This window comes from Crocodylus porosus, unplaced genomic scaffold (genome assembly GCF_001723895.1).
Source record: "Crocodylus porosus isolate Cpor-Errol unplaced genomic scaffold, CroPor_comp1, whole genome shotgun sequence".
In the NCBI taxonomy this organism is placed as follows: Eukaryota; Metazoa; Chordata; order Crocodylia; family Crocodylidae; genus Crocodylus; species Crocodylus porosus.
The window spans coordinates 62,851,867-62,874,652 of record NW_017728950.1 but is presented as its reverse complement, the minus strand read 5'-3'; the positions used below and the strand labels follow the sequence as shown (position 1 = coordinate 62,874,652).

General features: G+C 42.3%; 1 protein-coding gene across 1 annotated transcript in view; it reads right to left on the bottom strand.

Annotated features, from left to right (window-relative positions):
- Window positions 1-257: 257 nt before the first annotated feature.
- CUNH9orf135 (chromosome unknown C9orf135 homolog) overlaps window positions 258-22,786 on the bottom strand; it is a 39,423-nt gene continuing 16,894 nt past the window's right edge. Inside the window, exons 3-6 of the mRNA XM_019555404.1 lie at window positions 18,197-18,318; window positions 17,359-17,427; window positions 5,673-5,730; window positions 258-541 (exon numbers count right to left, since the gene is read on the bottom strand). Of these exons, the coding sequence (XP_019410949.1) occupies window positions 350-541; window positions 5,673-5,730; window positions 17,359-17,427; window positions 18,197-18,318 (441 nt within the window). The 3' untranslated portion in view covers window positions 258-349. The remainder of the gene's footprint in view (window positions 542-5,672; window positions 5,731-17,358; window positions 17,428-18,196; window positions 18,319-22,786) is intronic.

Genomic DNA, 22,786 nt, shown 5'->3' with positions numbered 1-22,786 from the left:
ATTTTGTGGGCAGCAGTGCCATTGTCTCTAGTCTTAATCAAAGTGTTGTTCATTTTTCATATTGGAAAAAAAGGGTTTCAGCTAAACCTTTGATCTCCAGTATATACATCTAGAAAAGTACCATAAAAGGGATTAATCATAAAAATACTCAATATATACAAATGATTCATACAAATATATGCCATATATTTCCTTAATGTAGATGGGTCACTCCTGTAAAGCAAACAAAGGCAAGTATTTCAAATATATTTTTTTATATATATATATATATATATATATATATATGGTAAATATAGTCAATGTGTGAAATGCTGAATTTCTTTTTCAGATTGAGTTACTTGGGTTTGGCTCAGGAATCAAGTACATTTGAAGGTATAGGATTAGTTACTGGGAAGGATTTGTGCTTTATAGCTGCATTGGCATAAATCCCACTCTCATCTTGCCAAGTGTTGATGCCATGTCTTCGGTAATCTGCTGTGTCAGTAAACTGAGAATGACATTTTCTATGAACTACAGAATAACCATCTGGTTGGACTCCAACCTATGGAAGCAAGAAAGACAGGAGTTATTTTCTAGTAAACAGAGATTCAAAACACAGTGCTTTAATAATGTGCATGTTATGGTCAAACTACTTTATAGGAAATAAACCATTTCACAGATTAAAAATTTATCTCCTAAAAAAATATCTGGTCAGAATATCAGATCTACTGAATTCTAACATTCTACCTTGGACCAGTAGATAAATACTTAGAGTTGAGTAGCCAAAACTAGTGAACCTAGGAGTTTGATCTCCCCCTGGTTCTGAAGATTATTTCTGTAAATTAACTCAAATAAATGTATTTGGTTAAATAAAATTATTCTTCCTGCGCAATCTTGGCTAATTTTGCACTTCAGATTTACAGTGTTGAGAACACACAATGGTAATTATTGCTGTAAGCCATTTTTATTACTGTATGAAATGGGTGCAATTTTTATTAATATTATTAGCCATTCCAAGGATTTGCTGTGGACTGTGTCCATCTCAGGGCAATGATTATAACCAGTGCCCTCAGAAGAGAGCAACAGTATATATTAATTCCTCTGCGAATATGCCTTAATAAAGGAAAACTGCTCAGGACTTCTATTTGCAGTCTATTTCACTGCAGTCTATTTCACTTAGACATCTGGTTTAATAACAACAGAGCATTATAACACTTATCTGCATCACAAATGGAAGCTTACTTCTGTAAAAACACAGAAAGTCAATATTTGCTTGTATCCAGTATTCCTAAATCTTGAGGTAATGAACCAGTTTCTTTTTGGAATACCTACGAATTTCACAGCAAGTCAAATATTGTGGAATGGTAGACAATTAGGGTTGGAAGGGACCTCAGGAGGTCAGCTAGTCCTGCTCAAATTATATCATACCAGCGACAGCTTTGTCTAGCTGGGTCTTAAAACCCTCTGGGGATGGAGATTCCACAACCTGTCTGGGTAGCCTGTCCCAATGCTTTAGTACCCTCCTAGGCTAGGGACAGACATTATACATAAACCAGTTTAAATGATCAGAAACTGGTTTAAACTTGTAACAGAACAGACATTCAGTGCACATAAACCAGTTTCAAAATGACTGAAACCAGTTTGAGATAAATCTGGTTGAATGTAGTATCAGACTTAAACTGGTTTGAGCCAAATCAGTTATGTAATGTCTGTCCCAGACTCCTTGCTGGCTTAAGATAACTCAGAGACCCCCAACATCCTGGCATGCTCTCTGGGCTGGGCAGGGTTCTCTGCTCCACAGCAGGGTTGACCTCACCCCTCTGCTCTCTAGCCAAAGCAGAGACATCGGCTGGCATGGCTCCATTAAGGCAAAGTAGGCATGGAGGGAGTTAATACTTCCCTCCTTTCCCTCTTCCCCCACTGCAGCTGAGGTCAGCCTATCTGCTAGGGACCAGAAGGGAGGGGACTGCAGCAATGGCCCCTGCAGCTGGCAGACCCCGGCTGCAGGGAAGGGAAGAGAGAAGAATTAACCTTTCTCCCTACCCCTTTCACCTTAATGGGGTCATTCTGGGTAGGCTGTCCTGCAGGCTTGGGAGTGGGGTTTTGTTCCTGGGGAGGGACTCGTCCCCCTCCTCCCCTTTTTCCTCCCACCCCCACCAGACTGGGAGGGGGTGCTGTGCAATACTACGCAGTGGGGAGTGCAGGGAAGCACCTGGCACCAGCACTGGAGCTGCAAGCTCAGGCTCAGAGCCCCAGTGGGAGACAAGGCAGGCTCTGCTCTGTCCCCCAGCGCAGCGCTGGCTGGAGTCGTGCATGCGCCAGACACTAGCACCCTGACCTCCTTGCCTGCTACTGCTGCCAGGCAGCAAGGGCTGCAGCTGTGAGGGAGTGTGTGCTGCTATGGTGGGGAGTCCCCTAGACCCTCCCACCCCTACCCTGCCCAACTGAGCTGTGTGCTCTCACTGCCCCTCTGAGGGAAGGAGGAGGGGAAAGAGCCTCCTCCCGTCATGGAAGAGAAGGAGTGGGGAGAAGACTCCCCTCTGGGGCTGGGCAGCCTCACAGAGCCCCCCTCCCCACTCCATGGTGCCAGAAGGGGAGGAGGAGGGAGAAGAGCCCCCCCCAGCACTGAACAGGGCCCCCCTCCTGGCCCCATGGCAGTGGGGGAGAGGGAGAAGGGCAGAAAATTCCCCTCTAGGGCTAGGCAGTAGGGGTGTGCAAAATGGGCTGTATTCAATTTGGATTCTGATTCGGCCCGAATCAGGGACAGTGATTCTATTCATTGATTCAAATCACTGTCCCCGATTCAATTCGGCCAAATCCAAATTTGAAGATTTGATGTTGATTCAGAGAATCAGTGATTAGGCCATAGACACAGCTTTCAATGTTTTTTCTACATAGCTTGAGGTACCAGGCATGATTCGTGAATGCTGCGATGCTGAGGCAGATGGAATGTCCCACAGGAGTGCAGGGCCCCCCCACCCCAAGTGCTCGGCAGTGAACCCGGAAGTGGATTAAAAGTACTTCTGGTCCACTTCTGGGTCCACCGCCGAGCAGGCAGGGGGCCCCCCCACACTCTCCCCCCAGCCTGACAGTCAGCCATGGCGGGACCCTGGGTACCCCCCCAGACCCAGAAGGCACCAGTCACTGAGCTGAGGGGTGCAGGGGGGCCCCCCACACTCTCCCTGGTGAACCCAAAAGTGGACCAGAAGTGCTTCTGATCCATTTCCGGGTCTGCAGCCAAGCACGCTGGGGAGCCCCTCACACTCCTGCGGGATGCTTCATCCACCCCTCCATTCATGAGCTGCCTCATACCTTGAGGCATGTAGAAAAAACATTTAAAGCTATTAAAGTTTATATCTGAATCACCAAATCTTGCTGAATTGATTCAGAGGGTTCCGATTCGATTCATATTCAGAGAGATTAAAGGGTCTCCCGATTTGATTCATATTCAGAAATTTGGCCACTGAATCAAATTAGGGACCGAAGCTTCGAACAGCCCTACTGGGCAGCTGTATATGCCCGGATTGCTTCTGGCTGCCTGGCCACGCCCCCCTCCTCAGCTCAGCTTCCCTGTGGAAGGAAGGGAGGGCTGCTCTAACGCCCATGGGCTTCTGGCTTGAGCCATTGCAGGCATGTATTGAATGTCTATCCACTTGTAAACTGGTTCACTCTCTGTAAGTTAGAGTAACCTGCAAAAAGACTAAATCAATTCAGGCTTGGGCTATTTGAATGTCTGTCCCTAGCCCTAGTAAGAAAGTTTTTCCTAATATCTAATTTCCCTTGCTCCAACTTGAGACTATTGCTCCTTGTTATGCCATCAGCTACCACTGAGAAAAGTTTAGTTCTATCCTCTTTTTAACCACCCTTCAGGTAGTTGAAGACTGTTATTAGACCCCCCCCTCAGACTTCTCTTCTCCCAACTAAAACCCAGTTCCCTCACTCTCCTCCTAAGTCATGTTAGCCAGCCCCCTAATCATTTCTGTTGTGCTCCACTGGACACTCTCAAATTTGGCCACATACTTTTCGTAGTGAGAGGCCCAAAACTGGACACAGTATTCCAGATGTGGTCTCACCAGTGCAGAAGAGAGGAAGAACCAATTCCTTCAATCTGCTGGCAATACTCCTACTAATACAGCCCAGTATGCTGTTAGCCTTCTTGACAACAAGGGCACACTTTTGGCTTATATTCAGCTTATTGTCCACTGTAACCTCCAGGTCCTTTTCTGCAGGCCCGCTGCTTGGTCAATCAGTCCCCAGCCTGTACCAAAGCATGGGATTGCTCTACCCTAAGTGCAGAACTTTGCACTCATCCTTACTGGACCTCATAAGATTTCTTTTGGCTCAAACAAGAAATGTTACAGTTTTTTATTTGACTAGTAGGCAGAGTAGTTATGCTCCTCTTCAGTATGAGAAAAATGAGGCACTAATTCACCTAAAGGAAAAGAGCCACTTCTGGGGGAGGGGTAGGCCAAGGCCACAAGGACTAAGGCCATAGTAGTGAAGCAGAAGCCATAGCAGTCGTTAGGCCATAAGAAATAAAGGTTGATGGAAGGGGCAGGTTGACAGAAACTAGGATGAGGGGCCCAGGGAAAGAGGAAAGCTTTGCCAAGGCTAAGCACATGGTAGGCAGACAGGAGTGTAAGGGCCAGCGATTCAGAGAAGAGAACTTTGCCAAGGTCAGGGCCTTGGGAGGCCAACCAGAGCTTGATGGACAGGCCAGAGGACCCAGTGGACAAGTTAAGATAACATCCCGAGGCATAGGTATGCCTACAGGGGTGGAAGGAGGCCATGCACAGCCCATAAAGCCCACATCTTCCCTCTTAAACTAACTTGAACCTTTCAGTTTGAGAAGTAATCCCTCTATGTCCATTCAAAGGCATATTGCCATGGCAGACTACAGGAGCTTGTATATGTAGTGTCTGTGTTTTACTTGCTATGAGAACACAGCATTACAGTCTCTGTAGCTTTCAACATAGCCTCTTTCATGGACATTAAATTCACAGTAAAAAAAGTTTATTTTAAAATATGGAGGAGTCCAAAAGGGCACAGCCATTACTCCTTTAACTCCAAAACATCTTTAATAAAATGTTACCTTTTCCCCCCCCAAAGAAAAACAAAACGTCCAAAACCTCAAACTTTTTAAAAAGTCTTTTAAGTTTTTGATTACTATTAAATTCCAGATATGTATTTTGCTTTAATGTTCACAGAGTGTAATTCTTCTATCATCTATATAAATAGAGCATTAACATTCATACACACAGCAGGGGGAAAAAGATAGAAAAGAAGCTGTTAAATTTTTATTTGGCTGAAGCACCATTAAATGCAACCAAAGATAGTAAGAAACGTATAAATAACACATTTCTCCCCCAAACCCTGTACTCTTGTGGTAGTAAACCAAGAAAGGACAGAATAAATAGCTGTAGTGAGGAATCTTTAAACAGTTTGCTAGTAAGTTATATGCAGATGGAAAACTGTATCTCTGTAAATGTATAAACTCTAAAATAAATTATAACCGTCTCATTTGTCTACTGGCTCCTGTAGCTATATTGCTAATGGCTCTATGCAAATACAAACAAATCATTATTTCAGAAGCAGCTTTTTCTTGTTTCCCCAAAGTTAATTATGCACTCTACAGATGAAACTGCATTTAAAACAAACTGTAAAGCATCATTTTAGTGTTCCTATTTACTTACATATGGTGTATAGTCATATGGAGGAACGTATTCTATACGGTATGTTGTATCTAGATCCCTATAAGGTAAATGAGATGCAGGATATGAGAAATAACCTAAGGCAGTCTATTTATTTTATATGTTATACAAAATAAATAATAGATAGCAGCCATTTTCAGAAAGACTATTAACTGTTTGGATTATTGCAATATCTAGGCCAGAGCATTAGTTTGCAAACTAAAATCATTTACTTTCTGAAATGTACTTGCTTAGGTCTTTTTCTAAGGCGTAACAAATTTCAGAGCAGAATATAGGGGAATCTAATTTTCATATGAATTTAGCTGAGACCATGTACTCCAACTACACGAGCATGTACTGAGATGTACTGCACATGCATATACACTGATATTCATAGATTCATAGGCATTAGGGATGGAAGGGATCTCAGAGGATCATTGACTCCAGCCCCCTGCCCCAGGAGCAGGGAGTCAGCTGGGTCACAGGATCCCGGCAAGATAAACATCCAATTGACTCTTAAAGGACTCCAAAGTAGGCGCTTGCACTACCTCTGGCAGCAGTCTGTTCCAGGCCCTAGGGGCTCGGACAGTACAGAAGTTCTTCCTTACGTCCAGCCTGAAACAGTCTTGCAGGAGTTTGTGACTGTTTGACCTTGTCATCCCATGGGGTGGTCTGGTGAACAGACATTCCCCCAGATGCTGATGTACACCCCATATATACTTATAGGCAGCCACCAGGTTCCCCCTGAGCCTGTGCTTTTCCAGGCTGAAGAGTCCCATAGCTCTCAGCCTCTCATCATAAGGCCTGTTTTCCTGTCCTCTGATCATGCGTGTGGCTCTTCTCTGGACTCTCTCAAGTTTTTCCACATCCTTTTTAAATTGTGAAGCCCAGAATTAGACACAGTACTCCAGCTGTGGCCTCACCAAGGCCAAGTACAGTGGGAAGATGACATCCTGGGATTTGCTAGAGAAGCATCTAAGCCAGAGTTTTGCTTGCTTTGCCAGCTGCAACCTCACATTGGTGGCTCATATTCATCTTGTGGTCAATCATGACCTCCAAGTCCCTTTCAGCCATGGTGCCAGCAAGCGTACCACTGCCAAGCCTATAAGCATGATGCAGATTTTTCTTCCCAAGGTGGAATACCCTGCATTTTTCTGTGTTGAAGGCCATCTGGTTTTTGTCCACTCATTTTCCAAGACTGTCAAAGTCAGCCTGGATCACCATCCTGTCCTCAGGTGTGGATGCTTTACCCCAGAGTTTGGTGTCATCAGCAAACTTGGCCAGTCTGCTTCTGATACCAATGTCCAATGATATGTATGTAGAGATCCCTTGCACACCCTGTGCTTCCACACTTAAACTGGGCATGCTGATTCTCGGATATATCTTACAAGTTATCATTTATAAGAAATTGTAAACCTGATACAATGTCTTCTTTCTGGCTGGAACGATCTAGTTGGGGATGGTCCTGCTTTGAGCAGGGGGTCAGACTAGATGACCTCCTGAGGTCCCTTCCAACCCTCATTTTCTATTATTATTACTCTCTCTTTCTTTTTAAATCACTGCTTAAATTAACAAAACACCTTTCACTTCTTTAAAGTAACCAGTTTTCAGGGACATACACAAAAATTCAAATGAAGCCCTTTAGACACCTTGGGGTGATGAATATACATGTGCCTGCAAAATCCCAGCAATGAAAGTGTCCTTTTCAATATTTGCTTATGTAGATCAAGTATATGCATATGTATGTGAAATTCTGCACATCTGAAATGCCAATATTTTATGAGATTATGGCAAGAAAATGAGAGGTTTTTAGGGGGGTAAAATGCCTAAAAGGAGCAGGAACACCATCTTCTATGTGCCAGTCCTTAACCACGGAGTCGGGCACAATTTAGTTTATAGAGCAGGAAGCAATTAAAAAGGGATACAGAAAAACATAATTTAGTAGGTGAAATAACTAACTAAACCGTAGACATGGAAGAGCGATTCATGACATTTAAAAAGGCACAATACCTGATGCAACTACAGTAGCAAGAAATTAGCCTTAAGTGACAGAGCAGGGAAGGCATAACTATGGCTGGGTAGAAAATTATAGAGTAATTTTTTCAGTTTGTAAATGATCATTTTCTCTAAAAGATTTGGATTAATTGGCTTAATGAAATTTAGCTCACCCTATGGTAAACAGTGGTTTGTATTTCAAAATATGAGAATGCAGCTGTTACTGAGCTAAAACCTCCAAAAAAAAAGCATTCTGTGCACTATAAAGACTGTAACAAATTGTTTAATCTTCCTCACCAAACATGATATGTTTGTCTTAAAACATCCTCCACAAACTGCCTAGTCTAAAGCAGTGACTAACCTTTTGAAGTGGGTTCTAAACTATCATCAAAAACAGATGATCCAGTTCAAACAAACTCCTTAGAAAATGAAGCTTTTTAAAAGGAATCTGTGAGGTAAATATCAAGTTTGAGGGTTTGACTAACTTGCCCACCATTACATTAAACAGGACTACCATTGCCTTGATTTTATTTCCCTTTCTTCTATTTAATACTTATATATACAGCCACAAGTTGCGCAGCTACATTTTTAGATCCGCACTTATAAGACAATGGTCCCAGTGGTGCTTAAAAATAACAGTATGCAAGTATGCTGAGAAACAGTGACATTTTAAAAATCTGCAAAAGAGGCAAAGAAAAATATTAATGAAATTCAACAAGGTGTAATTCAATGTTCCAAAGAGTTAAGGAGTCCACAGAAGGGACATGGCCCAGCTACCATGGAAGTTTAGAGATCAGTAAGGAAACATTGTGCATTTCAAGGTGACTGTGGATAGCAGCTCCTTCTCTATTTTTGCCACAGTTGCAATCAGACTGCACAGCTCCTTCAGATTATTGCTCAGACCAATTTTAAAGTTGCTTTAACTTTTAAAGAATTATAGGAAAAGGTTTATCTAGAATCAGGTTCAGGACTTATGCCAGTTCATTTGAAATGGAAGAAGAGTCTTGGACTTCACAGGGGCCCTTATTTTATTCTCTATTTAAAACCAGTGCTGATCAACCTCTGACCTACAGGTTGAAACTGAGCTCTGGAAACCACAGCAATTAAACACTCCCCCCACCATTATATTTCTGGACCTGTGGGAAGCCCCATGGACCAGATGACTCTGTCACATTGGTCCATGCAGGTCTAGACCTGGTGAGCAAGGAACCACCCCACAGCCAAAACTAGCACACCATCCCCATGCTGGATCTGCCCCATGGACCAACCCTGCCCATGCAATCCAGACCTTGAGGCTAGAAGGTTGACCACCAGTTTTAAGCTACTGCCATATATCAGGTAGATCACATATATATGTGCAAACAAAATATACCTTAAAAACATACTGTAAAGACTGACAAATTAAGTTTTGAGAAAACAAATTTTCAGTGGGCACATCGACACATGGTATTAATGTGACGCAATAAATGTTATTAATGTGCCCAAGGGGTCAGCCTGCCACCCCAGAGCTGCTCCACCACAGTACAACATGCTGCAGAGGAGCTGGCTGGGGTACAGGGCTGCTACAGTGCGGGGGCTGCCTGCCAGCAGTATAGTACTTGTATCAAGCGGTAATACCCTATGGCAGAGTTTATGAGTTTACCTTGGCCTAATAGTGCCCTATGTGTAGATGGTGACACTTTACCACAGTGCTAATTAGGCAACTCTGCAGTAAAGTGCATGTGTAGATGCCCCCAGATTGTCATTTGTAAAATGTGTGTCCAACTTACCAGTAATTGTTTGATTTTCCCTACCCTCACTCTCTTCCCAAATTGTTATGTTGAGCACCTCAGCTGGGAGCTCAGCTGTCAAGAGAGAGAAGAGACAGAAACAGAAAGAGAGACTTGGCTTCCCAGGTAGCCAGCATTTAAAAAGTTTTATAGGTCAAACTCATAAACTGACACCTGTCAACCCAAATGTTCAGTATACTTATGCACTGCAGAGTAAAAAACTTAACACCATCCCTGTATAGGGCCTCCTCAGTTTTATACAAAAAGTACCATTGGAGCAGGAGAATAAATAACCAGCACTACAACCTGTAAGACAGTAGTTAGACAGTAAAGAACAGAACCCTTCAAGTACCCTTCTGAGACACTGAAGCCCCTGTCAGACATGCAGGTAAAGACACAATACGATCTAATGAACAAATCACATAATTGTGCTTTCTGCCACGCCATTCATGCATGGCAGAAGGCATGACTGTAGGATCAAGCATCAGGTACCATCAGACATTACTGATGGTGCAGGGGGAGCCATGACTCGTGATCCTGGGCTCTTAGCAAGCTCCCAGGGCTGGAAGCCCCCTCCACTGACAGCTGGGAGCCAGGTTCAGCTGATGCAACTCCTAGTTGCAGGAACACATAGTGCACCCTTATGCTGGAAGCCCCACCAGCTCTGGGAGCCTGTGCATCCCATGGGGGTGCACCTGGCCACACCTTCAATTAACAGTATGATAGGAATCAGTCAAAGTTATTATACATTTTTTGTGGAATAACTTTGTGGCTTATTCCTTGTATTCCTTATTCCCTTAACTGCTTTAATGTATGGCCAGGATACAACTTAAGACATGAGTAACTGGTTAATCATGTCCTAAGTGTAATGTGGGACAGAAGCATCACTGTATCTGCATCTATTACTGTAAAAATACTATTGTCCCATAAGGGTTAATGTGACATTAGCATTGATATTATGATTAGATTCCTTCTTACATAACTTGAAGCACTCCTTTTCAGGTCGTTGAGCAAACTCACTCTTATGTATTGCCTTTTTAAACTTGGGATTTAGTTTTAGCAGCTGCATGGCTGATGAGAAAGGGAAAAAAAATATTTTTCCCTTCACTTTATTCAAAATAAGGAAACTGCTGGCTTTACCATCCCAGCCATTCAATCTGTATTTAGCTACATAGAAATGCAAACCATCTTAAGAACAATAAGGTAATAATTATACGGAGAACTGCTATCTGATGTCATTAAAACATAGCAGTACCCTCCCTTTATTACAGTGTGTCTATTTTTATGTTACAACAAATGGAAACTCATAAAACTCCTCCTTTCCTCTTCTCCAGACCTCACCCTTTCCTGCTTTGTCTCCACATATAACCCAATAGATCTTTTAATGAGTTGCTTTGGACCCAAAGGGCTCCTATACACATGCAGGGAGCCTGCTCTGACGTACTGGAAATCCAGCACATCAGAGCGGACTCAATCAACTCTGCTGGAACACAGAAATTGACACACTCCGGCAGCCTTCCACATCACGTGCATCAGCGACCTCATGCATCTCCATGCTGAAAAAATGGTGGTAGGATGCTTTGAAATAAAAGACATTCAATGAGCTTTAGTTCAAAGAGCCCCACCGCCATTTTTTCAGTGTAGGGATTCTGATACATGTGACACATGGGTGCTTTTAATTAGCATGGCTCGCTAATGAAAGCAGCTGGTGCCACATTCTGCAGCATGTGTAAAAATGCCCAAAGATCTGGTTTGCTACACACATTTTTATTTTGCTTTTCCAAACCATCCCCTTGCATTTACACTAAAACCTCTCTTACTCACAGTAATCAGTTATACTGATGCTAATCCAATTTCTGCAATGCTTAACTGAAGCTGGTGGCAGCAGCAACAATCCCTTGAACTGAGAATGAGCTCTGCCATGGCTCATTTATGGGTCTTGAGTTGATTTAAGAGTCCAACCCTTGAGACAGATCCATGCACAGAAGTTACACGTCTTTCCACAGCAGAGAGAAGCTTGTAGACTGGGGTTTCTCTCCTTTTCGTTCCACTGCTTTCTCTTTTCTGCTTTGAGGGTTGAAGCTGCACTGCCACTGGAATCAGTCAACAGCCAGCTCCTCCCAGCTCTTGATGTTGGTGTCTGTTTTCTTGAGATGGGCCTTCACTGTGTCCTTGTAGAGTTTCCTCTGGCCGATGAGATCTCAGGCCACAGCTAAGCTGGGAGCAGAGCACTTGTTTTCAGAGTTGAGAGTTGGGCATTTGCACACAATGGCTGGTCCAGAGGAGCACACAAATGTTCCAGTTCTGATGTGAGGACTGTAGGACCAATGACTTTGGAAGAACCTTCAGAAGCTTAAATTAACAGGAAAAGATTTCCAAGCAGCTGGCAGAGATAGGAACTGGTATACAGTGCAGGGAACAAATTAAGCACTTCAACTCCACATACTGCAGGTGAAGTGTCAAATCTAGCAGCCCTGAATCTACCTTCCCAAACTAAGCAGAATTCAACTAGGTGCTCACTGCTAGCCCCCATACAAAATCTACAGTCATGCATGACTGTCACTGTGCCCGATGAGACGCTTTTCAGATTGGAAAATCTGGCCAATCTGCAAGAAGCAAAGTCCATGGCAGAACATGTTGCTGGAACTAGCCCCAGATCAAGTCACATAGCAAGCTGGCTACAGGACTTCCTGATTCAGTAAATACCTTGAGTGCCCTCTTTGTAATCTTTGGATGAGAGCCCTCTTTGTAACTTGGTCACACAGATAAGCTGAACTGGATCATTGTATAACTTCAGCATTGTCCGCCAATCAGGATTATAATTCCCTATGAGTGTAGCAGGTGGGATAGTAAAGTGTGGATAGAAGTCACCTCCCATCCATTCTTGGCAGGGAAAAGGGCAGTCACACTGCTAGCAACTTTTTGCACCTATTCCAACATCTTGCTTAAGTTCTTTCATATTTTGTCCTAATTCTGGTTGGTGCTGTTTGAAAGGTCCTCATGCAGGAGAAAGCCACACTGGTCAGTGAAATTCTTGGGGACTGCAAGCTTATAAAATATACTTTGCAAGCAGGAATTTGTGAACAGATCAACAAATAGATAAATGTACTCCAAGATGATAAACTGCCATTTTAAGCATCAGCCTGAAGTCTTGCCATAATACAGAATATAAGAAGTGTAGATTATTTTCTTTTTATGGGACAAAAATACCACAGTACTTTCTTAAAAGACCGTTCCACCACGGTTGATCTGAATTCTACCCTGAAGTTTTGACAAGAGGACTGAACCAGCAGGGGCAAAAGTAGTGATTCAAGAATGAAATATTGCAACATGTTTTGGGGAAAACATAAGCAACTGAAGGACCAAAGAGGGAAGAAATAGAACAGGGAGATGGACAACAGATAACTAGAAAGACAGATTTGCCATTTGGTTCTTCAACAATGACTGGAGATATAGGGAGAAAAACAGATTGCAAAGGACCTGTTCAAAAGATTCCATTAGATTAGATTTAGATTTAGAGGTACTGAAACAGGAGACATGACAGACAGTACTGAGGTTCTGTTTTAAACAACAGTGGGCTCTATCCCCCCAGTTCTACTTCTCCTTCTTCTCTCCTCTTGCAATAACCATGTCTTCTGGCAGAAATAAGGACCTGCTCATCTGGTAAACACCACATACCCTCAAAAACTAAATATCATAAATTTCCCCATGTGTTCTACTTTAATGCTCAAGAACCTACTTCTGTGGTTAACAGAGGCCTATATAACAATCAAGTAGTATCCATTGTGGCTGACGTTCAAGTGCTTCTTGTGGTGGGGAAAACTATGGGCCTAAGTGCCATCACTGGCCTCAGGACAGTTCAGAAAGCCCATTATCTGAAGGCTAGCTATTAATTCAAGAACATTAGTTATGTCCACCATCTACAGGGAAACTGTACTCCCACAGACCCTTCTACAGGTAGAAATGCTAGAGGTAGTATGCACTGGTGGGCCAGAACACTTCTTCACGAGAGTCCAGGGAGGAGAGACAAACTCGCTGCGATACACAGTGAAACAAACATAACAGTCAATCCAAAAAGTAATACAGCAGGAACCATGGAATAACCTCTAGAAACCCTACTTATTTTCTATACTGTTAAGGCCACTTTATTAGGAATAAGCAGCTGAAAGAAGCAGGAGATAACATGTTAAGAGTAATCCCTGCACAAAAGAATTTCCCTGACAAAGCTGAACAAACGTAAATGCAATGCCAACCTACATGCAACTACATGAGTCCATTGTACTGAGCTCTGCAGTGTGGTTGCTAGCAGACACTCTTAGCCAGCATGGATATATGGACATGTGCCAACCTTGCAGTTTAGACACATAGGTGTGGCTGTTACAGTCTTTGTATATAGCATACTATTTGCATACTCCGAAACTGCTTTCTATAAAAAAAAATTAAATCGATTTAAAGAAACCCACAATCTACCTTATCTTGTGTGATTTAAAGTCTGGTATTAATATTTTGGTAGTCATGACATTGGATGAATCTGTCTGATAAACCTACAAAGATACAGCCATGCTCTGATTATTCTCATGATGACACTACAGGAGCAGAATTACATCTGCACAGAAGGAGGGCAAACTGTGACAGTAGTAAAATAAGCCAATACTTTCTTGCACACATTTTGTGCTCTAGTATCTAAGCTTTCATTAAAAAAAGAACAATTCTCCTGTCTGGTAAGGCCATTTTATGCTCCACAAGGAGCTGAAGGAAGTGAGATGACCAGCTAAGCACTCTTCCTACACAAGACAACTCTCTCACCTATTATGTGCCACCTTTGTTATTTTCAGCTTGGACCCTCTAAAGTAAAGGTGGCCAACCTGTGGCACGTCTCCCACAAGTAACACAGGAAGTTTCTCTGCGTGGCACACAGCATGTTGGGGAGGGTACAGGCAGCACAGCAGTAAACAGAGCAGGAAATAGAAATAGAAAACAAAGTACCAGATCAGGCAGGGAGCACAGGGGAGAAAACAGAAAGTGGAACAGCAGACTGGATGCAAGAAGGAAAACCTTAAGCTGGAAATTCCCAACTAATGTGTGCATCTTAGATCCCAATATTTGTAACATAAAATTCAAGTTTGGGGAAACTCTAAAAAAATATTCTGGCTTCAACTAAGAATTGGTGTGTAAACATACATGATATTAGTTTGGTTTTAGTTAAGTTTGAAAGATGAAGGATCAAAATAAAGCATCAAGCTTATAACAGAAAGCTAGCTTTAAGTTTAATTAACTACTGAAAATTTGGAAGCACTCCACATTTGTTCACAATTATTATGCGATGTTTGAATTACAACTATTTATAACCATTACTATATCATAACTAATGATTTCCATACATCAGACCACTTTTTACCTTATACTCCAGACTAGCCAACTGAAAGGGATGTTTCCTACATATTTCAGACACAAATTTATTTACTCCTACTTATATCGATCATCACAGTATTAATTTTGTGTATTATTTATGTAGTAAGTCAGGGCTGTCCAACTCCTGAGCAGCTGGGAGCCATATGACGGACAGGCTACAGGCCCTCCAGGCCTCAGGTTGCATGAGTCCCCCAACCACATGGGATCCACACTGCATGGGTTTCCGGGCCTTGCAGGCCACATCACTCCACCCCCTGATTTGGAGAGTGGCAGTTGGGCAGTGAACAGGAGTAAGCCAACAGTTAGACAACCCTGTGTTAACTCTTGAAACATAAACTGCTTTTATATGTAGTAGTTGTAAATCATACACATTTAAATTTTTCTACATTATTAAATTTTCAGTGCCTTTTCAATGCCCCTAACTAGCTTTGTTTCTTGACACAGAATTACAGGTATTTTAACTCCCCAGTAATGAAGCAGCCCTGATCAACGGACCACCAGGATTTCCACGTTCACAGTTCTCTTCAGGCACCATAAACATTTTGAGCTATAATTAAATTATTTAAGGAAGACTTTTCTTCTTAAGAATGATGGAGTATCATTTTGTTATTTTAGTAAGTAAAAGGGGATCAAAGGTTTATGGATCACTCTAGCATGAAGGGCCTTCACATTAAACCCATGCCAGCCTTAATCTTCTCTGGGACTTAACTAGTACATAAGGCTTTGTACAAGTCCCTGCACTGATGGGGTTTTACTCCCATATAAATATTGTATGCATTTCTCTTTTCTTAAGTTAATATTGAGTCAGTATTTTGCCGATATACTATTCTACATAAACACACACACACACACACACCCCAGCCAGTGCTGCGCACAGGGCGAACCGCCCATCAAGAATGATGGCACGCAAAAAGCGCTGCCATGACGGGAGGGGGGTGGGGCGTGGTGTGGGTCCAAAAGCAGAGCGGGTTAGGGAGGGAGAAAATGACAGAGAGGACGGAGCACCACCATGACAGTGGGGACAGAGTGGGACAGCTGAGTGCCACCATGATAACAAGGACAGAGCAGGGGTGGGTGGGGTGAGGCCAGCACCACTGGCCTCACCCTGCCCCAAGCCCTGTTCCTTGGAGGCAGTGGCAGCGCAGGGAGGTGGTAGCACAGCATTTGTCCTCACCCCGCCCCTCCGTCCCCACTGTCATGGTGGCACTCCGTCCTCACTGTTATTCTTGATGGGCAATTCGCTGGTACAGAATAAAGTGCTGGTGACCATTCCTGGATCACAAGTAATTAGAGGTGCACCAATACATTGGATCAATATCAGATCGGTACCAATACATCAATTTTCTTTATATCAGAAATAGGCATGATGTGGCCAATAATTTGGCCAATAAATGTCCGTGCATGCGTGCAGCCCCAGGGCAGCATGCAGGCACCAAGAAGCACAGCTCGGCAGCTTGGAATGCTGTGTCCAGCTGGTAAGTCTGTTGTGGTGGAAGGGGGAGGGGGAGGGAAAGGGTGTGTGGGGGGCGAGATCAATGACCCCTGGGGTGAGGGTGGGAGTAGGGCTGAGGCAGGTGCCGCCCAGCCAGAGCAGGGCATGGAATGGAGCCGTGGCTTGTTCAGGAGGCTTCAGTGGGGACTGGCAAACACCCCAGGAGGGCATGGAGGTTGGGGGATGTGACCCCAGATTTGTGCAGGGCATGGGCAGGGCATGTGGGGGGGAGAGGGTTGGGATGGGGCTGCTCTTAGGGCAGACACAGCAGGAGGGGCTATTATGGGGAGGTTATGGCTAAATTTGGGGTGGCTGCAGCACCCCCTATAGCTACCCTCCCAGCACTGCTGCCGCCCTGAGCACAGCATGGTCCAGCCCCCACCGGGAAGAGTCTGGTGCAGCCCTGGCTCCAGCCTGCAGCTGCAGCCTGCCCTCCTTTACCCTGCACAAATCCAGGAGCACACACCTCCTCCCCTCCCCCCCCATGCCCTCCCACGGTGCACACAGTGGCAAGAGGCATCCCCTGTCCCCCGGGTTGGCCATGGCTCCATCCCATGCCCTGCCCTGCCCTGCCCTGCCCTGGTTGGGCAGTGGCTGCCCCAGCCCCGACCCCACTCACTCCCTCACCACAGGGGGCATTTATCTGCCCCCACCACACCCCTTCCCTCCCCCCTCCCCTTCCACCACAACAAACTTACCAGTTACATGCAGCTGTATCGGAAATCAGACTGGTATCAGTCAATATGCCTCCTTAAAAACTGGCTATCAATATCAGCCCCCAAAATCTCTATTGGCACATCGCTACCCACAATGTTGGAAGTGAAATCCATGCACACTTACAGCTATGAAAAATAATATAGATAATCCAAGAGCAACAATTCAAAAGACAGTATTGTTGTTTCAGCTTATGCAAAACAATATTACCGAGACCTTACCAATCCTTTTCCACACTCCACAAAGGACTAGTATAATCTGTCATCAAAAAGCATGTTGCAATTTGCTGTTTTTAAACATCACTAACATTTTGAAGTGGTCTGGAGGGTGTCTTGGTAACACGGCTCCCATGCCTGTTTGGGGTAGTCCAGTCTTCCTGCAAATTAGACAAAAATTTTCAGAGAAATAGCAGAATCATCAGCAGTTAATTTTTTCAGACTTTACCCTCTATGAACTGGTTTAAACCAAGATTTCAAGTATTAATATTTAAAAAGAAAGCATCTCTCAGATCTGTATGAGGAACACTTGCAGAAATTATTAAAACTAGCAAATGGCACATTTCTCCCATATTCATTAAGAGACAAACTGGATTCACATTAATTATATTTCTCAAATAAAGTAAAATGTAATTCTTTCTACCAGAACTGAAATAGTGCATAAGTTAGCAGACTATCATTTCTACATGTGCTTACTATTGCTGTCTGAAGGATGGAATGTATTATGCCACCTCAGATACTTATTAATATATGTAGCTCTTGCTTTCTGATAGCTGGATATGGCCAGCGTGGCAACTGAGGATCACTCGTGGAGCTCAAACCTAGAGACGATCCACATCAGGGAAAACGTTCAACTCAAAAGTTATAAGAACTTTCACTTTAAAGTGGGATCCCTATGATTTGGTGAATGGATATCCCTGTACCATTCTTCTTATTTACAGATTGTCATATCTACCGATGCGATAAAAGGTCAGGTGGTCCTAAGTCAGAGGTTTATGATGCTAGCATGAATAAAAGGAAAATCTGGTGAGGGAATCTGGTATGTTCCAAGGGAAGAAAGTAGAAGTGACATATTTTTATCATTCTTTTTTATGCATCTGCCATTTGAATGCAAATTCTGTAGTGCATGCTATATTCAATATAATATACCTGTCAATAACACCATCTTCAAAGTTATCTTCATTTAGCATAGAGTTACAAATCTTCATTTCCTTATATTCTTTATTTGTAAAGGGTTGAGACAAATGATCCCGATATGTAGTGACCCACACCTGGAAAATAAAGGTCACATGTAAAAGGACAACTGTTCTGAGAAGAAAAAAACAAAGAAACACCTTTCTGTAGATGGTGTAAAATTTCACTTGAGATGATATAAAATTACTTGTTGATTGCTATTTGATTATGTGGATGCTACATCTCATAGCCCTGATTTACCTTGTATGTGTTGGGCAAAAACACCTATGGCCACATAACAGCTATGTTTGATCACCCAGGCTGGTCCCTAAGGCTTTGTTTTCACTGGGAAAAGTGCTAGAAGTTTTTCAGCAATGGTGAAGCCCCACCATTTCTACCAATGGTAATACCTCCAGTACAGAGATGACACAGGTAGTTTTTACCCTATGTAACAGTTATGTTCAAAGCAAGGATCTACAGCTTAAAACTGGTGCCAAGCCAGAAAATGAACCAGTGAAAAACACAAGTGGCACAGGTACTGGAAATATTTAAGCTATAAGAATTTGTTTTATTTCATGATTCCAACATTGTAATGAGTTTGCAAAGCTATAAACGATAAACCAAAAGAAAATATATAAACTGATTATGCAGTATTGTTGAAGCGATCGATTAACTTATTCAACAAGGGACAAAAACACTCATCTTATTTGGTTTCCATTCTTATTTTTCCTTAGAACAGCATTACATTGTTTAGCATACGTTGAGAAACCTCCTCTTACTTTTTAGCCAATGAAATTCCACTAAAGAACCAACTAGCTGATAAGGTGACCGACAATTTAATAAGGAAACAACACATTTTTCAAGAAAGCGCAGACAAATCTAATGTCCTTTAATCAACTCTTAGTACTTCCAAGTAATATAGAAAATTATAATATTGGCTAAAACATAAGACTACATTATAACCAAACATTTTTCCTTATTTAATGCTTCAACTACCCTTCTACTGTACCAACATCTACTAAGTACACTAACAGCATCTCAATTGAAATGAACATTCTTTTAAGGCTAATTTAATCAGTAAAGTAATATTTTACAGTGGAACTTATTACCTGGTTGTTATCTAAATGGTAAACATATCTGTCCTTGGAACTTATTACCTAACAACATTAAAACTGCAGATAACAATAAGATTGTTAATAGAAGTTTAGGCCTTGATAAAGGCTTATTGCTTCTAAAATAAACACCTTGGCTTAATCTCAGTATTTATTTTTAAGCATCACATTGCACTAACATTATGAATAAAATAAATATACATCACATGCCTATTAGAAAATGGAAGATGTTATCATCATATGGAAGCAAAGAAGAAACATGTTTTAATATGCAATACATAGAAGTACTCCTCAACACGTTGTAGTATCTTCTCCCAAGCAGCCTCTCCTCAGTGGAGTCTCTCTGCAGCCCATTTTGTATAGTGCTGTCTTTGGAAGCAAAGATTTTGAATACCATATTTCCTCACATACAACACATCCCAGAATAAAATATCCATCTTGTTTTTGAAAAGCAGGATGAAGTGGGGGGGGGGGGAGGCAAGGGCTCTTTCCTTATAGTAAGTAATTGACTACTAGCAGCTAGGGAACCAAGCCCATTTTTTGTTCTGCTGCCTGCAGATTGCATGCAGACTTTACTTTTGCTTTCACCCACTAAGCAGAAGAAACTGCTTACCATATTAAGAGCAGTTTCTCACATAAAATGTACACTCCAATTTTCAGGGGCTTTTAGGAAGAAAAGTATGCATTTATGCAAAAAATATGATAAATGTGGAAGTTTCTTTCTTTTCCAGTGTGGACACTTTGCTTCCACCCCTCCTTTTGCAGAAGTCCTTACCATCTTAAATTCAAAACATTGGCTTCCAAAGACAGAAATATACAAAATGTGCTTCTGAGAGACTCCACAGATGGAAGGCTGTTTCTCTTTGATTCACTTTTTCTTTTTCTAGGTATTTCTCACTAACAGCTAAATATTCTGCATTTAGAAATCCACACAGGTCATCACTCCAATTTCTCTTGAAAGGAAAATAAGTGTCCATTTTCCCAGTTGGGCTATCCTTGCCTGTGGCAGGTCTCAAGTCTCAGTTACTGAGCAACTGCTATGTATGTTGCTGAATTGTGTGAAGTAACAGGGCTTGGATTATATTCTTGATAAAGAAATTAAGACAGGAAGGCTGAGCCATTTGAATACATTTGTGGAAGCTGCTGGGGTACAGAACTCCAATAATCTGGAACTTGATGTGCCAAGTTTAGGAGTCACTGCTTGAAACTTCTAGATCTGTGATAGTTTTGAGCACTAGGTATACTATTTAACAACATTTTACAGCAAAGAAGGGGCATACATGGCACTCATTCTGCAAAGCAGCAAAGAGTGGTTGAGTATGTGGTCACTGAATTGATGAAGGAAGGTCTCTTGAATATTTTCTGTAGGATGATCCAGAAAACCTTTCAGTAAGAAGGAGGAGAGATAGCAGTTGGAAACTGGAATATATGAAGTCAATAGGCATTCTGTTATCAATTTCCAGATTTGGCTTGGAATATCTGGAGAGAGAACCTGCCTGAGACTTTAGCATCATGATTCTAGCTAACTGAGACACTACCTGAGTGAATAAATCAATATGGTTACTGTGAGCTTCTCTGACCTGTGTGATTCTTCATAGAGGCAGAACCCCAAGTTGCTAACCTGCCTAAGAGCCCGAAATCCAAATCATCTTCTCTTGCTCCTATATCTAGGCTTCAGTTGCTCCATCAGGCTTTGTGTAGCTTTATCACACAAAAACACCAGGGTGAGTCAAAGAGATTTAAGCCAGTCAGATTCAAGATTCTTCATAGTCAGCTACAATTTAGCATTGGCCTTCACCTGGTGGAAAAAGGGGATCCCATAATGGCCAGATAATTATGGAAGGAACTGTTCTAAAAATCTAAAGGTTTTATCTCCATTTCTTAAACAATGAGTGTATTCCAGCATCTATATCGGTATCAACATATTGACACAAAACATGTGTGGTTCCAACAGTGGTCATTATAACATGGTTTTGTTTATCTGGGTCAGCTGTTTTGTAAATCAAAGGAAATCCTCCTTAAAAAGTGTGAGATGTGCTTAACTTGCTATAACACACTCTTGGCAGAATATACAGCAAAAATACCACGCTAAATCTCCTAACCCATTGGCTTAAAAGTATTAGTGCACCCCCTTGTGTTATAAATGATCACTCTAAATCTTTCACGCTTGTCTAGCCTACAGTTCTACTGATTCAAATTGTACCTTTAAGGATGCAAGAAGTCCATCAAACCAACTCTCACTTCTAACCACAGTGAAATTCATAGATGTTATACAAAGATATATAAAAAGTGTTAAGCGTTTACCATAAGATACAGCTGAAGAAAGAAAAGTTTTGTGCTCCCTCCACTACCAAATTAAAGCCTTGTATAGCTCGCCACAAATCTAATTCATTATAGAAGAAAAAGATGCCTACTTGAGGAAAACATTGTATAAAACAGTTAGCTTTCATAATTTAAAAATAATATTAAATCATGGCATACACACTCTACACAGGGAACTAGTTTGTACCATACACTTACTGTCACAACTATTTTCTACTGTGCTAGAAAAGCTGAAAAAATATGCCTCATTCTGGTGGAAAGCAGCTGCATGGATCTTCTTTTTTAAATTACAGCAGATTTAGGGGAATTTGACAAAACCAGAAATGTGTGATGCACAGAATACCTATTTTCAATTAACACAATGCATCATTTCTGTACGCCTATGACTTCTAATAGCACTGGAAGTTAAATAATTCTGTTACAGATCACAGAATTACAAAGATCTCAGAGGTCTCACAGGGCACAATTCCAATGTAATCTAAGATTTTTACATGATTTTATTTTCCTAGAGACCTGAATAATAAGAAAGCTAGACACAAAGAGATTTATTTGATATATTTTACTGTAGTTACTGTTCTCCTGGAACATGTTCTTTATTAATTGGCAGGAGTGGCAAAATGTTTCATTTAGTAATGGTTCACCGTAAAGGATAATGTTCCCCTATTGGTTTAAACAGATGTGTATTTTGTATTGAATGTGCTTAAGTAGAATTGAGATAAATATATAGTATTATGACTTAACACAAGGGTGTCAATGTCAGCCCACCCCCTGGGCAAGATCCAGACCATAGGCTTTTCCCAGGCCACATGTGGATGCAGCAGCAGCAAAGCAACAATTGCTTGCCCCTGCATCACAAGTGCATTTTGATTGCAGGCCCTGCCCTCTTTATCAGCCCCAATTTACTGGATTATTTAGCAGAGTCTACAGGCTCCAGTGGGAGAGCAGAGGGTGGAGTGGGGAAAACAAGTATAGGCACAGGGGTGGGGTCAGGAGGTGGGAAAGCAAACTGCAGGGGCTCACACAACACCCCCCCCCCCACCCGCTCATGTGCACCTTCCCCAACCTAATGAACCATTCCAGCCCAGAGCAGGCAGCAGCTCTAATCAGGCTTCAGCCCTAGGAACCAGGACAC